Source organism: Anser anser (assembly GCF_964211835.1).
Source record: "Anser anser genome assembly, chromosome: 19".
Classification (NCBI taxonomy): Eukaryota; Metazoa; Chordata; class Aves; order Anseriformes; family Anatidae; genus Anser; species Anser anser.
Window position 1 is genome coordinate 11,003,912 of NC_139740.1, and position 16,870 is coordinate 11,020,781.

Below are 16,870 nucleotides of genomic sequence, written 5' to 3' on the forward strand. Positions count from 1 at the left end.
GCAGAGCCGTTGTCTCTCAGCACCCTCCAGCTTCAGGCTGCCTTTTGGTCCTTTCTATTTCTGCATGTGGACCTCACCATCTTTAACTAGAAGCTCAATCCAGAAAAAGAAAATCTTTTTTTTTCTTATTTGTCAAGAGAACCAGCTTTCTGCTAGTTGTGAAAACAAATTCTTTCCTGTGATTAATACCTGTCTCCTGTGCTAAAGACATCAATCTCTACATGGATCAGATCCTTACAAAGCTAAGCTCTCTTCTAAGAATAAAAAGGTTTTCTTTTTCTTTTCTTTCTTTTTTTTTTTTTCTGCTAACATCCCTCCTCACAATTGTCCTTGTTTAGCCCTATGATAGTTTTATGATGCGGTCCCAACATAACTCACAGTACTTCCCATTATTGTGTGCCACGAGCATTTACAGAGCCATTTTTGTGGTAGATACCAGCCTTTAGACATTCCACGTTTCCTGGTTAACTGGAGCCAATCACACACTGTTCGGTACTGAACCTAAGTCTCTAATTTATACACAACGAAGGCATTGTAATGATAACGTAATGGAGAACAGTCCATTAGCAAAAATTGGCTATCTAGCATGGACAAATTATTTTCTTTTCATGTTTCCATCAATATTAAGAGCCATTAATCATATTTCAAAAAAGAAAAAAACAACAACTGTGCCAATGCCAAACTGCCTTTAAACTTACACACTAAGAATATCTGCATGGGATACCTGGGCCAGCCCTGTTTTCCCTTACAGTAAGGAAACTTATCCAATATGCTGAGAAGAACTGCATTTTTACCACCACAGATGAGTTCACAACTGGTCCAACTCCACTAATATTCTCTTTATAAAGTCAGAATATAGTAGTCTGGTTTTAACAAAAAAGAAATCAAGACTACATGCAATGTATTTTGAAGGAGGGAATATTCCTAGCAGCAGCTGGAAGGGAAGTGGAATTCATAAATGTCTCTTTCATCTTTATCAGGTTACTATTCAGTGCAGTTACATTTATTAATAACAACATCCCTTAAACCACATTGTGAAGATCCATTAGCAAGAAATGTTTTAAAATGTACAACAGGCTGTAACAGATGATTTATCGAAGGCTGAAACAATTAAATACTATAAGCAGAGTGGGCATTTTTATGGGCTGCTGAGCTTGCCAGAGTATCCTTACGACATATTCAGAAGTGGACTGTTTGTGTTGTGCAACTCAAACTTTTTCTTGAATTCAGTAATCTACACTTCCAAGAGGTAATGCAAACTAAGACCATTCTTTGACTTTTTCTTCATCTCACTTCCATACATACCTGCCCCTGGAAATGCTGACGGCCACTTCAAAGTTGTCCTCTGTGGCATTTGCTACACCGGGAGGTCCCAGAGTGCTGCTGTCTGCATCACGTACAGGGAGAGCTCCCCTGGGAGAGCGATCACTGCTTGCAGGGGAAATGCACTCTGACTGCTCTGTAACAAACCCTAACAAGAAGAACCCTTTAAGAGGTTGTTTAACTATCCCCATGAGAGTCAAACTTAGCAGGACTGACCTGGAGGCGATCACCGTATCGTTCTTTCTTTTCCAACACATCCTGCATTTGCCCTGGAAATTGACGTGTTCCCCTCCCATTTCCTTACTTAGGTTTTTAAAACCCACTGTTTAAGTGTCAGCCACCAGCGAGTAATCACTGTGAAAGTGCTAGATAGCGAGACTAAATTCAGATGAGGGATTTTGTCATTATCTTCATGGACAAAACTGCGAGCCTTGACTACTGTGCATATCCTGCAACACCGAAGGTTCATGCAGGTCCCAGGGGGGTCGTTACAGACTGCGCTGTCCTTCTCTCGGTCGCTTCCAGTTTGCAGCAGAGAACAATAATGGCACAGACAGCTCAGCGCTGCTGCCGCACTCGTTTCCCCACCCGTGACTATCAGTCACAGCCTCCCGCTGTATCAGGGTGAAGATTTTTGAAGACATTTTCTTTGTTGCTGAGCAAGGCAAAGCCTGAGTCAGGGATTACAAGGAGAGGCAAGGGGAATGGGTAGGAGATGCGATCGCAGCCAGGGAGAGAGTGAAACAGCGGTTCTGGGGGCTCGGTGCCACTGACTGGGCTGCACATGAAGTAGCTTTGGGCTGTATTAGGTTTTCACTTACTTGCTGGCAGATCTGCCCATGCTTGTTCTCCTTCCAGATTTGATCAGTCCCTAATTCTGAAAAAGATGCCCGACGCAGGGGTCATATGATTTCTGAGGCAGATATGCAGACTGCAGCCCAAATGCAGCCCAGTTCCCTCTGGAGTGAAAGACCCCTTCACACCTTTAAGCTGGACCTTTCACTCACCCCAGCAGAACAGGCAGACGGGTAACGCAGACGAGCCGCGCTCTGGGTTCATTTGTCCCCACAGCATGTTCCACGCAGGAGGGCAAAGGGGTGGCAGAACAAATTAGCGGCAGAATGTATCTTCTGTAATTGCACACGAGCCAACTTGTTAGATTGATTAGTTTCTGTCCCAGCTGAGATTGTAGCTCCATGAATGCTTTTGACTGAGCACAACTAGAAAATGTGTAATTACATGGGCCAACGCACAGAGAGCTGCAGCTACAGGTGCCTGCTGCTTTGCTGCTGAAGTGCAGCGCACGGGGGGAGAAGAGGAACTAGGAAACAAAGTGTACATTCGCACCTCACTACATCCTCACTGCAGAGTTCACAGCTTTCAGGCTTGGGCAGCATGAAAGGCTAAAATTCCTCAGGAGCAATGACAGATTGTGTGGCATGAAACATCACACGCAGCATGTCAGTGCTGGAGATGGTGGGTTCAGCCCGTCCAGCCAGATGAAAGCGGTCCAGGCTAACGCTGGTGAGACAATACTTGGCATCTTGCAGGAACAATCATTCTTGGCTGTAATATTCCCCTCCTGGTTCATTTTCTGTTTTCTCTGTTGTTGACCTCCAGTGATGGAGGGAAGGGGTTGGACGTGGACGGTGCTCTGAGCAGGAGAGGGGCCTGTAGGAACGGGAACAGCTGTGGGGCTGGGAGGGAAATGGAGACAGGGCAATGAAACAGATACGCTTCCCCTTTGGGAGGATGGGCTGAGCCAGTCTGAGCAAAAAAAAAAAGAAAAGGGTAAAATGAAAGGGAGGAAACCAGAGAAGAGAAGATGGAACAAGGGAGATCACAGAGAACAACAGGAAGCAGTCCTAAGAGGACAGACATGAAGGCTAGGGCTTGTAGGGGAAAAGCAAACAGAAAGAAAAAAAAACTTCAGGGATATTTTGCAAAAGACAGAGAGAGAATTAAAAAAAAAAAAGTCTATAAAAGTGCCAGCTACCCAGCTGCTGTAAGTGAAACTCCAGTACACTTACGTCAACACCACACCACTGATCAGCACCAGGGGAGGAGGTTTGGGGTTGTTTTTTTAATTTCATGGAAAGGCTTTCAGCAATGCAGAACGTGAACGCCAGCCTCCACTGATGGTAAAGGATTTAGAGGTGCTTACAGCCTCACAAAAACAAGACCCAACTTGATAAAGCCCATGAGACGAGCTGCCACATCACAGCCCGGGAACAGCCAGCCTCTCACCATGTCTGACTTCCACCTTGAGACCAACAAGACTGGCACAGGCGGGGAGCTGGAGGGGGGCACACGGCCGCTTCTGCACGTGCGGCAGGGCTGCTGCCCCAGCTCTGTCTCCCCCACACCACAGCAGCCATCGCTTCCCATGCCCTGAGGAGCAGTGAGGGCCTCGACTTCCACAGCCAGGCTGGAAGAGGGGAAGAGGCATCCGCTTTGCTGGTTGAAGTGAAACGTGTGGCTTATTGGTATGGCTTGTTTAGTTTGGCTCCTAGTGCTCAGTCGGTGTTATTAGAGAAAGCAATAAAAATGCATTAAATACTAGGAACTACATTAAAACAACATGGAGCATGCAACACAACCCAAGACAAGCAAGGGGGCTGAGTATGGAGACTGCCCTTCCCTCCAGTCATCCTCTTCTGTGTGAATATCGTGGAGACAGTGTTACAGCGAAGTTTGGAGAGCTGGAGCTGGTGACTTGTTGCCTGCAGCACCAAGGAAGATTTCATCCCAAGGCTTCTAGAAAGACTTTGAAATACTGCAGTCAGCTCCTACGCATCCCTGCTGAGCTCCTTCCAGACTAAATCCATAAAGTTTCCATGTTTTTTGCCGAGACATAATTTTCTTTTGATCACATAGCAAAGGGTATATCCCCGCGCCATAGGGAGGGACTGCGAGATGTCAGAAATGAGATGTCTGTCACCTGCCCAGGCCGGTGCTCACTGCTCTGTCCCAGCTTCTGTAGCTCCATCTGATTTCTTGGTTCCTTCTCTGGCCTTGAGAATGTACTCCAAGGGCTTTGGGATTGCTAATTTGCCCATTTTGTTAACTGATTTTAGCCACAGCTGGATCCTCACAGTTCTTCTGTACCGTGAAAACCACAACTGCATGTTACGCCTGGGCAAGTGGCGAGGTGATTATTGTAAAGCCTGGATTTTCTAAGGAAACGAAGCTTTACATGGAGTGCTGCGTGAGCCCAGTGTGTGTATAAAAGTAGCTCTTGAGCACGTCAGACAATTTCAAGGAGACAGGGAGAAGGATTTCTCAAAGCCCTGAAGTTCCCAGACAGGCACTGGAGATGACGGATGGAGGACACAGACACCATTAGTATCCCCTGCGGAGAACGCAGCAGCGCTGCTCCCTCTGCACCAGACAGCAGAGACGCCACAAGGGTAAACGCTGTTCATTAGACCCTCTGCTCATGAAATTACTCGTTCATAATCCTTTTCTCTGATCACCTTCTCTTGCGCTCGCTTCCCCTTTCCGCCTGGAGCTGCACCCTGTACAAGTTACACTCACCACTTTCCACATTCAGCTGCCCATCGTCCCTGGGGCCGACCCCCTGGCGGTGAGGGTACCTGCGTCCCACTGCAAAATGGGCAACAGAGAAAAGAGCGAGGGGCTCAACGCGCAACGACAGGAGCTGCAGCGGGGTGACAGCTGCCCCCCGGCGCATCCATTATTCCTGTGCAGAGCAGCAGCTTTAAGAAAGTGGTGTAAATTACAGGAACTGGATCACTGGCTTAAACAATGTCAGCACGTCCCTTTGAGGGCATTCACCCCCCCACACCATGAAACGACAAGTTATTATTTAACAGCAGACCTCACACAGAGGAATGTTTTTCTGTATTCATGACCTCTAACAAGTATAGCAATTGTTTACTATACTCTGAGTGATCCAGAAGGAGCTATAATGTGATAATTATAGAGAAACCTTCCTAAAAATATATTTCTGATGCATCAGCAAAAACTCAGCAGGCCCCTCCAGCTGGCACTGAACGTACAAGTTAAGCCCAATTTGAGAATCAGATCGCGCACTACATTTTGTGCAGCTGTGCAAAGGCTGCAGCGAGGCACTCTGGAGCAGAAGCCTTGCAATGACAGAGGGAAGGGCCAGAAGCAGCAGAGAAGCAGACAGGGCCAGAACCACAGGTTCTTTTCTCCATGGGTAGTGACATCGGAAAACCTCAAGCCCATTTTCAAGATGGACAAACTGAGGCTTTGAAAATCAGAACGCCAACATTTTCTGATCTGCTCACCAACTCACTGGTGTCTGGTTTTAGAGGTCCAGTCCGAGGCCAGGCTGTGCCTGCTTCCCCAGAACTACCAAGCCTCTACATTTTTCACCAAGCAGTATGATTCATTGGATTCATTGGTATGATTTTTTTTTTTTTTTCCTACACACTACATTCATACACCCTCTCTTTACTCAGTGTTACCAATCCCTAGCTTACGCTCTTTGAAGAAACATCTACAAGGGCTTTAGCTGCTACTACCTTGTAGCAGAGCCACCAAAAAGCCAACCTTCTGCTGCCCTTCAGAGCCCCAGGGGTGACCTAACCCTGCCCGGGCGGTTGCAGCTAACCAGATTGTGATGGGGAAAGCCAGGGCACATGTGTTTGTTCTCTTCATCCAGCACTGTTGCAGACCAGCACTGCTCTTCTGAGGCTCTGGGGTACCTCAGTAGCACCTACACACTTCTGTGCCTCAGTCTCCTCACCTGCAAATGGGCCAGGATGACAAACCCTCAACCTAGGGCTGCTCAGGTTTGGAAACACACTTGGCATCTTATCTTGAAAGATGGCTTCTGTGGAAGCGCAAACAGTAATTTATTGCTTCAATTAAAAAAGTGTGTGTTTTACAATCCACAGCCTGTTTATACTTCTACTTCTTATAGATATCTCTCTAAAAAGAACTCAGCTCTGGTAGCTCCTGGATTTGGCACAGCTTGTCAAATAAGCAGGCTCACCAACCTTTCCACGACACACAGTGCTTCTGTGTAACTTTGCAAGCTGTGTTTGACTTGCCTGAACTTGAACAGTCACCACTGATTGATTGGCTTCTAAAAATATCCACCCTCCATGGTTCAAAGTCCAGAGAGCTCCTGTTGATTTAGATGGAGACCTTCTTGCTGGTGGGAGGCTCAGACAGACACCTGACACCCGGCGCTGCTGTCTCGGCTCTGCTCGCTGCCTCCTGCGTGAGGAGGGTCCCGCGGGGAGCCCCTGACCGAGGCAGCCCCCGCGCTGAGCAGAGCCCTGCTGCACCATGTTCAGCAGCTCTTGGTGCCGCTGAGCAGCCCTACGGGTCCCTGCCCTTCCTGCAGCCCCAGTCCCAGACTGCGGCTATTGGTAATAAGTGGGATGAACTTGGGGTCCCTGCATGTATCCTGCCAGAGGGCTGAGCTCAGGGGCTGAGCACATGGCTATCGCTACAGCAGCCACCAGGAGAAAAGCCAGATTGCCATCTCCATTGGAGGCAACGGAGGCCTTGCTGACATATTCTGGCCATAAAGCACACTGCTGTGGCTCCTGCATCCCCTTATCTAGCCAGCTGGATAAATTGTAGTCTCTAGCACAATGCCATGGAGAGCTCCATTACCGGGCATAGGGCTGGGGTTTCCCCCTTTAGTGACCATGGTGTTTGCACCCCCCCCCCCCCCCCAGTTACCTGCACCCAGATCACTGCAGCTGAAGCTTCAAAATGCATTTCGGAAAGGGAAGGGGGTGCAGGGCTGGGGCAAGCCATGGTTCAGAGCACAGGAGCCCCAGCAGATGAAGCTTTCCACAGAAGGAAGCTGCAGAAAAGCAGAGCACGGACACCTGCAGTCTGGAGCAAAGCAGCATCTGCTCATTCCAGCGGAGATGCATCGATAGCAGCGTGCTGGGTGTTGGTGAGGAATGCGGCAGCACCAGGTCTGCAAAAGATGTAAAGCTGAGACAGCCTCTACGCAAGGCATCCCAGCACCGGCAGGTCTTGGGCCCCTCTGATCACTTACCTGCTGACATCAAAGCTAACAAAAGACAAAGCAGAGCACAGCCAAATATATACACTGGATGTTGCCATGCTACTGAATGCAGCTTAGCACGGCAGGACTTTTTATAAATGATGTATTATAGCTGAGCTAAAACCTAAATAATAAAGCCTGCTTGTGGATCTCTGGAAGATCACAGCTAGACAGTTGCCTACGGAATACCAGACTAGTGGAAGAAATTATTGGTATTCTAGGAGCATATGGGACTGGAGATGAGCACTGCAGCCAGACTGTGTTTTCACAGCATCACGTGCAATCCCTTTCATATATGGGTTATGCAACAGGACCCTGGCCCTGCTGTCCCAATGCAATGTTTGGCAGAACCAGGTTGCTCTGAGGCCCAGACCCCTCCTCCAGCGTAAATGTATTCCACAACAGTTTATATCATTCTGACGACCAACAATTTCCTTTCATTTATGTAATATTCTACCTTCCGTTGCATCTACAGAAGACAGTGCTCGCACTTCAGCTCTGCTACGCCAAACGACCCACACTCTTGGTTATTCTTTGCAAGCATCACCTGTTGTTCCAGTCATCTTCCGAGTTCTTCCTGGGACTTATCCTTCCCAAAGACAGATCATGGGAACTGACTGCGACTTTCCAGACAAAGGTTCAGCAGTTCCTTGTACAGTGGCAGGAGCACTTCCCCATCTTTACTGGAAATATCTTGCCTAATAAACCGTATGATCTCATTTGGCTTTTGTGTTTGGTTTTAAAAGGGGTATAAAGCAGGCTATCCAATATTTCACTTCATTTTATTTTAGTGTTTGTTATCTGGAAAAAAAAAGGGTAGTTAAACTGCCTTTTTAATTAAATTCCTTTAAATCTTTTAAAACAATAACGAAAGAAAGATAGCAAACAAAGTAAGACAGAAGAATTACCATGTGTATAACCAGAGGTATTTTTTTCCCGTAACACATTTATATATAAATCTCTTTCTCAAAAACTTGCAAAATTTCTCAGTTGCTCAGTCTGTCTCCTGGGTAACGTGACACCTCACAAGAGGAGCCTTGTGCCTCCGCTCTTTAGTGGGACATCAGTCTTGGGAACCCTATTGAAATTCTTGTCTAAATTAAAAGTATTCCTAATTTCTTGAAGGTGAGAAGAGCTCGCAGTACTGCATCCTTCTCTCTTTGCTTGTCTTCACTGTCACATAGCTTATTAAAACAAAAGGCTATGAGCACCAACAGCTTCATTAAAGCAGGGGGCTGAGCTATGTGCCCTTCAGGCACACAGTCTCTTTCTATAGATCTGTAAAAAGCACCTCAGAATTTACATGAGCAAGGAGGTAGTAAATAGGTTTAGGTTTCCTGTAAAAGGGTTCAAACCTCCAGTGTCAAATGTTTTGAGCTCCATAAACATTTAAAAAAAAAAAAAAAAAAAGCTGGAAAACACTGGCTTAGCTAAAATAAGCTGGCAAAGGCCTTCCTTCGCCACGCCCTCTGCCATTGGCACAGCAGCTACAGGATGAGAGCTCACCACGTGTGCTGGATGTGGGTGAAAGTGTGTCTGTCCGAAGGCTCACATCCTGCAGTTTGATTGAATCCACAGCAAGGGTTTTGACCATAAGAAAAGCACTCAAGATGGCTCCTGATGACCTGATGACACCCAATACATCAGAGCAGCGGGAGCACTAGCCCCACGAGGTCAGGGCAGCTGGAAGCACCAACTGGACAACGCCTGTCACCATGAACATCTGCCACGGCTTCGGCTGGCGACAAGTAGCAGCCCCAGTGTGGCACAGCTCTGCAGAAGGGCTGTGCTGCAGGAACACCTCCAAGCTCGTTCCAAAACTACGCCTTTGGTGCTGGTGCTGTGCAAGCCCAGGGCACTCTTAATGCTGTTTCAGCCTGTACAATGTACAGATTTCAGAAGTGAGACCACTGGGTACTGAGGGACACTTCGCTGTCTGCCAAATGGCTCTTTAACATTGCCCGGTGCCTGCCTTTTAGTAAATTTTACTATATCTTCTCTTCAACTTGCCTAATTTATTTTTATTATTATTGTTGTTGTTTTACTCCTTTTTAAAAAAAAGGAGACAATGCTTCCTGTGTCTCCCTCCTCAGACAGCAGCACTCTCCCAGGGACCTCTCAAACACGAAGGCCAGAAGCCAATGCCAGGAACTGTAGGTTGCAGTTAGTCTAAAATTGGTGACTTGTCAATTTTAATAGTTTTAATTTCCCAACTGTCTACTTGGGTTGCACACATAAAACTTCTAAATAATATGCCTTCTCTCTCTCCCCACATAGAAAAACACTGTTTCCCTGTCCTTGCAGTATGTGACCCTTTGCTGCTCCCCCTTGCTTATCAAGTCAAGGAATTCATTCAGCAGCTCCACTCACTCACCCCCATTCACAGCCCTCTGAAGGCCTCACCAGCTCCTTGCTCTGTTTAGAAAGATTTATACTTGCATGCCCCTTCATATCCTTCCTCTTTAGGCTTTGATTTACCATTCTGGCTTCCTTATCACTCCATAGCGCTTCCTACATGTTTGTCTTTATAGCTTCTCGCTTTCCCTGTTTGAAATCACCAATGAGTTGTGTTTCCTTAAAGGCAGTGGGAAAAATCCACCTGGCAAAGTGGCCTTTGCAAGGACCTGTGCAAACCCGAGCTCCAGGGGAACGTAAATGCCATTTTGCTTCTGATGCTGGCCCTAAGCACAGGAAGGACTTTCAACCTGTATCAAACTTCCTTTCGCAGTTCTCAGACCCTTGCCTGCTTTTACATTTCCTGTGCATTCATTAAAGGACAGCCCTGTGCCCTCCACCAGCCATGAGGAAATATGACCTTCTTCACCTACTTTTTTAGTCCCACCCTCCACAAAGAGCCACTCCAACCCAGCGCCGCCTTCTCTAGCAGGCAGTGCCACAGCTGCAAAATTTTGTCCTTCATTTTTCCTGTTCTCAGGTTTGTGACCAACTGGCTCCATAATTTGTGTTATCCTATTAAAGAAATGGGACTAATGGGAAAATACAAGGTCATGCTGGAAAGGGCTCTGGCTGGGGTGACCACCACCCTGTGGACCTCCTTTGGGGTCTCTTCGAGGCACAGATGTGCTGACCTGGAGCAAAACGATGGATCAAAGAAAGCGGCAGAGCCCTCTCCGCTCGGCTGCTTGGTGGATGGACCTGAGGTTTGTGTTCCTGATCTTTTAACTCAGTCTTTGAAGTTACTTTCACATTTGTTCTCCTACTTCTAAATATTCCCCTCTGCAGAGATTAAAGCTGGTAGTAAAATATCCCACAAATGTTTACGATCACAATTACACCTGTTCCTAGAAGGATTTCACAGTCGATTGAGTCTCATTATTCTTTTCATATTGGCCTTTCCTGCCCTGGTATCCAGATTTCCCAGCCACGTGAACCAAGTGAAAGCCTTGTAGGTTATGATTTCAGAGTATTCTTTAAAGCATTTTAAACTAAAATCCTCCCCAAATATAGTCATGCAAGTCAGGCAGGTAATGGAATGGCTTTAGCTGGATGAACTGAAAAAAGAAAAAAAAAAAGAAGGGGGGTGGGGGGCGGAAGAAATGTTTTCTATAAAGATTGCCTCTGTAAAGGACAGGGGTATGCATGACCAAGAAGTCAGTCCAGATGCTATAAACGCTGCAGAAGCCCAGATTAGATCAATTCTACCCAAATTAAGGCATTCCTACTTTAGATCACACAACTTGGATCCCTTGAGGGGAAATTTCAGTTACCAGCGTGAGCTAATACTGATCTGGGTATGACCAGTACTCAAGCATGCAAGATGCTGGGCAGAAAATCAGGGAAAAAAATTAAGCTTTCTTTGGCATTGATTCAGTCTGAATTTCCCAATAGAAAAACAAAAGATCGGCACTTATGGGTGAAATTCCCCCACAACACAATGAGGCTTGCCTATTAAATAGGAGTTAAGGCATGCATGGTCAGGCTGTTAGGAAGCAGACTCTAAAAAGTCTAGCTGGAAGCAGGAATAGGAAATAGAACCCTACGCCTTCACAGAAGGCTGTTGAGAGTCCCCTTCTCCCATCAAAATCGCCTGGAAACCCCAGGTGCTGTAAGGAAAGGAAAGACTCGATTTGTAAAATATTCCTGGACAGTGCTCAGCTTTACGTAAGATAACTGCCTATCGGCTTTCAGCCCTTTTCTCCTGTAAGCTACTTCAGCTGTTAGTGCCAAGCAGCAGTAGAACTACGGTCGTGTTCGCTCAGAAATCATCTCAAAATGCCTTCGTGCAAAGGGAGATAGCTTCATATTCTGCACTTCTTAAGATTTCACATGGCAGCATCTTTCACATTTCCAGCATAGAACAATTTTCCCAATAGGAAAATTGTCAAGTCCTACAGTAATGGCTAATCTAATCTAAAATTTATATTCACGGGGACTGCCCCCACCTTTGGATGCCCATGAAATAAATTAGGCTGATAAAAGCTTACATGGTCGAACTGTGTGAACACGCTAACAGAAAGCAATTGCACTAAAACTCCAACATTCATTATGCTTTGCCACAGAGACTGGGATACCACAATTATATTTTCCTCTGGTTAAAAGGCAAATATTGCTTATCTCTTCCATCATGATACAGAAACTTTCAGCAAAATGTTCAATAGTTACAGCTCTGTCCTAAAAGTCTAATTGCACAATGCAGTAAAAATAGATACAACACTAGCACTTAAAAAAAAATGCAATGCAATGTCAAGCAACACTGCCAAAAATCCACAAAGGCAGGCCTTGATCCTGCAAAGCCTCACATCTAGTCATTCGGCTTTTTCACACATTTGGAATAGCTTTTCTAAAATCAGTGAAACTATCCAGAAAACAGGCGAGGGCCTTTGGCAGGACCAAGGGACTCCTTTACCTGCTCTACCGGTGGAAAATTAGATCTGCTCCCTCCTATATAACCTGTTTCAAATGATATTGAATTACCTACGAGTTACTAAAATTAGACTAACAAATAAATTGCTTTGTAGCTGAACTGATAAAATGTGACTGTTTACATATGATTTAGTACCAGAACTGAGATTAAAGACTACTTCAAACACCGCCTTTGCCCAATATGTCATATAAAATTCTGTTTGGTTTCAGCAGAGCTGAGAATGACTTTAACAACCTTGTTAATTACAGATTAGGAAAGGAAAAACTCCTATTTGGCATCAGGTGTGCCATTAGTAACAAGTGGGATGCAGGCGAGCTGCAGAAGTGCCCTCACTCCAACGCCAAGGAGCAGGCTCGGAGCGCTGGAGCTGAGCCGTGGCCAGAAGGCGGCAGCGGGCGCAGCCGGACGGGGGGCACTGGTGCCCCACACACCCCAAGCGTCTGCCTCATGGTCCCTTCCCATCTTGTTTGTGTTCAGTTCCTCTAAGTCTCTACTGGCTCCATTGGAAAAGCTTGCAGATAGCCCTGGGAATCCAGCATTGCCTAAGTAAGTGTCCTCGAGCCCTAATAAAGTCCATTCCCTTTTGAAAGGTTTCTGCCCTTGATGAAACAAGGCACGAGGCTGACATTCCTCGGCCCACTTTTCCCTCAGCAGGGGCACAGTGTGTGTTTCTTTAAATGCACAGTTCAGTCCTCATCCACCTCTGGGCTATGCTCAGCACCTGGGAGGCGCAGGTGGAGGCCGAGCAGAGCGGAGGTCCTGTGCTGGCAGCTCCCTGCCACCTCCTGCTCTCCAGCCCCCAGACACCTGCCCCCTACTCCCCAAGGCTGGGCTCAGCACCAGGCACCTGGCACTGCTCACATCCACCATCTGCCAGGGTCTCACCCGGACATTTCTGCACTTTCTGCCCCACTTCCCTCCAGGGAACTCCTCTGCTGTGCTCCCCAGAGCTGGTACGGCCTCTCACCACCTTCCAGCTCTCCTTCCCCAAAATACTCTTCTGCTGGGATGGGAAATCAGCTGTTCTTGGCTTATACTGTGCCTTGTTCACGAGACACTATCACTGAACCTGATGTGTTGTAGAAGTGTGCTTGAGTAGGAAGATCTGACACTGGTCCAGGCCTGCAGGACCTGAGCTATCAGTTTAAGCCCTGCAGGGTCCTTTGCACTCACCCGATGCAGACTGCCAGCACCGCAGGCTCTCCCAGCCCCACCAAACTGCACGGGGCAGAACAGAAAATCAGTTCCATGTTAAATGTACCTAGCAATCATTTTTAAGCATTTTAACTCCTAAAGGCTTAATCAAAGCAACACTCCTCATCTTCACCTCCCACACAAGCCCAAGGTCCCCCAAAATGGATAAGAGAGACTTTGCACAACAGAGCAGTCCAATTACAGCAGACACCCCATGGGTAAGCACTGGGCAATGACAAGCTTTCCCACCAATAATCCTCCAGAGTACCCTTGCAAGTCCACCTTTCACTTTATTATCCTTGCTCTGCAAAAACAAGGGCTACCTGGGAGACATCTGGTACATTAGGGTGGTGCCCAAGCATCCACTTGGCACTGGCAGCCATAACCCATTTCCAGCGTGCACACAACAGACACCAGCACAGCTAACCTAACCTAACCACTTCCACACAAACTATCTCCCAGTTGTAGTAGGAAAGGCAGAAAATATAGGGAGGATGGGTGCTTCTTTCCCTTTGATCTTTTTAGAAAATGTTTGCCATAAATCTCTTAAAGGTAAAAAGAAGAAAAGACCTGGAATCCTCCCTCCTGCTATGCAAAAGATAAGCTGTGATTCAGCATGAAAGTCCTCCTGAATTTTGCCTGGTTCCCATTACCACAGTGCCCAAATATCCCATTGTGAAACAAAGTCCCCCCCAGTGAGGTGCAGTGCCAATGCACAAGAAACATCAGGGGGTTTACAAAAGAGAAGAGCAATCCTGGCGCCTGGTATTCTGAAAACGTTGTGTAGCCAACCTTTGAAAAGCAATTCTGAAATCTCTCTCACCAAAACAGAGGCTCTTAAAATCACTTTTCCTATTTAATCATGCTGGTCCCATCTCTGCCCTGACACTTTTGCACTGGAATTCAAGTTTATGGTCTATACTCTGTCACCTTTAGTTGCTGCAATTTAATGCATGCTTAAGACCCACACAACTGCAGAGCATGCACAGAGTTCTCTTCCTGCATAGACTACATGTGTTGTACACTGGTTGTTCTTTAGTGTATATTCCATGCTATTAATGTCTTGTGTTTCTATAGCAGCTCCTGAGTGAAGAGCTCAACACACTTTAGAAATGTAAATGAAGCTGAAGCACACCACCGAGGCTGGCAGAACCCCCTGTTCTTTACCTACTTTGACAACTTTGAGTTGCCATTTAACTACCAGGTGGTGCCTTTCTGCTCTTGCATGAAGCCCGTGTTCTTCCACAAAAGGCTGCCAAGCGGTGCAGGACCAGACTAGTTCATCCCTGCAGTTCCTCTGGCAGGCGCTGGGTAAGTGACTGTGAGGTCTGTAGCCTTTCGTAGCACAGACCCAGGGCCTGAATGTACCAATTTCCATAGGAAGCTCTAGAAAGGGGCAGAGCTGAAAAATCCACTGCTGTGCTGCCAGTCCTGATGCAGCCTTTCTTCTCCTGCAAGCCCAGAGCATTTCAGTGACAGATGTCTTCCTTTTCCTTCACCGTGGGCTTTACCACCATGCTACCGTCACTACCAGAAAAGCAGGAAATTCTGCTGAAGGTGCCCTGAACCAGTAAGAGGCTGGGAGACAGGACTGAATGTGCTGACAGTGGTATTTTCTTTGCGAAGAGCTGCCTGTTCAGATTTTCTTGGATACTTTTTTCTCCTACAAGTTCTGCCTGGCAGAAGTAGAGGGCTCTATACATCTGTCCAGGATTCCTGGATGTCCAGCAGCCGGCCTGGGAGCAGCAATTGTTGGACTTCGGGAAATCCTCAATTTGCCACATAAACAGGGATGGACTCTAGAACACACGTGTGACCCTGGGAGATTGGAGCCAGCTCTGTGCTTCTACAATAATTATCGTGTGTGTGCAGACCAACTGCACAGCACACAGACACTGGATGCTTCCTGGAAATGCCACACTCACTACACCAATAAACAGATTTCTGCAAGACTAATTACCTCAACTTGACTTTTAACAGGTCTTCTTGTGCCTCAGTGTATCAGTGGGATACTGTCATAAATCTGCAACGTTCAGCAAAAGCCTAGGAAAGATATCGTTTCAGCTGAATTAAAAAGGTCAACCAAGAGCAGCACAGTAACACAATCAACTCCATCACACGAGGTACTTGTCAGACCTCGTTCCTGTGTGCTGTTCTCAGATCTCTCTCTTTGGATTCTGATTGGGCCATCGTGCTTCTGAAGATGCCCACGAACAGAGGCATATGTTCAGCCTTACTTAAAACTGAAGACTCCTTGTGTTATGCAAGCAACTGAGCTTTGCTGAGTGTTATCTTTTGATTGACTCCTCCACGATTCCCCTCCCAATGTATTTATCTGAGGCCAATGACAGCCAGCAAATACTTACTAGAACTCCAGTCTTTGGCAGCTCATTCTGGCAGTACGTGTTTTCAGGCAGTTTGAGAAGTGGGTGTCACTTACATTAGCTCACTCTAAAATCTTGACTCACTCTTCATGCATATAATCCCTCCTGCAAATTCTAGGCCATGGATTTTAATAGAGTTTCCAAAGTAGGTGTGAGGGCCGCTGGCTGTGCTAATTTAGTTCCTATTGATTTATCTTGTCTCCTTTCACGGCAGCAAATTGTAAATGCTTCCTTTGCTCCTCTCAGTGTTTGCTCCCTGCGTGACAAGTCTCTAGCATTGATGGAATGTGTTAGTGAAAAGCGCCTTGATGTCTGTTTTCAATATCACTGAGACAGAGCCATCAACTAGTGATATTCCTGCTCTGGGAGAGCTGCATCATTCAACCTCTACCTACTTAACTTGGAGAGGAAAGCTGGGCCATATGACGTGAAAGCTCCATAGTAAAAGACACAAACCAATCTTCACAAGAGATTAAATAAACCTGTCTTTAGGATTAGATGCAAAAGTAATCTACTCACCCATTACAACCTTTTACATCTCCCATGGCAGATGCTAAACCAGTTGCAAACATGAATTTCTTTCTTTGAAGTCAAAATCAGTTGTTGCTGGCTTGTTTTGGTCAGCAGCAGAATGCACCCTCCAGCGAGACTCCTGCTGCATGCCTTAGTTCTTTATGGATTCTACTTTAAAGTTTAAAATCAAATTTTACCTCCAGTCAGATGTGGCTAAAAACTCTATTAGCTCTTGTTTTGTCTCTAGTTGAGCCCCTATTTCTGTAACTGGAACAGACATTTTCTTTTGAACTAGATTCAGTTTTAGAGGGGTAAAAGGAAATCCTGATGCTCAGCTTCACCCTCTCCCACAACGTTCCTCCGAGGCTTTGATCAAGACCAACCACATAACATCCCTGCTTGGCTAGGGGCTAGTACTTGTATAGTTATTTCCTGCAGACCCTTTGTGGCAGCTGGAGGCAACTCTGGCACTGTGCAGAAAGGAAGAAGCGGTACTCAGGAAAGCATGTGCTGCACTGTGTTCAGCAGCCAAGGCGTCCATGCACA

General features: G+C 46.5%; 1 protein-coding gene across 1 annotated transcript in view; it reads right to left on the reverse strand.

Moving 5' to 3' along the window:
* Positions 1-269: 269 nt before the first annotated feature.
* The window catches only part of LOC310884114 (uncharacterized protein), an 83,330-nt gene continuing 66,729 nt past the window's right edge, over positions 270-16,870 (reverse strand). The window contains exon 6 of the mRNA XM_083805460.1: positions 270-3,090. Within this exon, the coding sequence (XP_083661586.1) occupies positions 2,880-3,090 (211 nt within the window). The 3' untranslated portion in view covers positions 270-2,879. The remainder of the gene's footprint in view (positions 3,091-16,870) is intronic.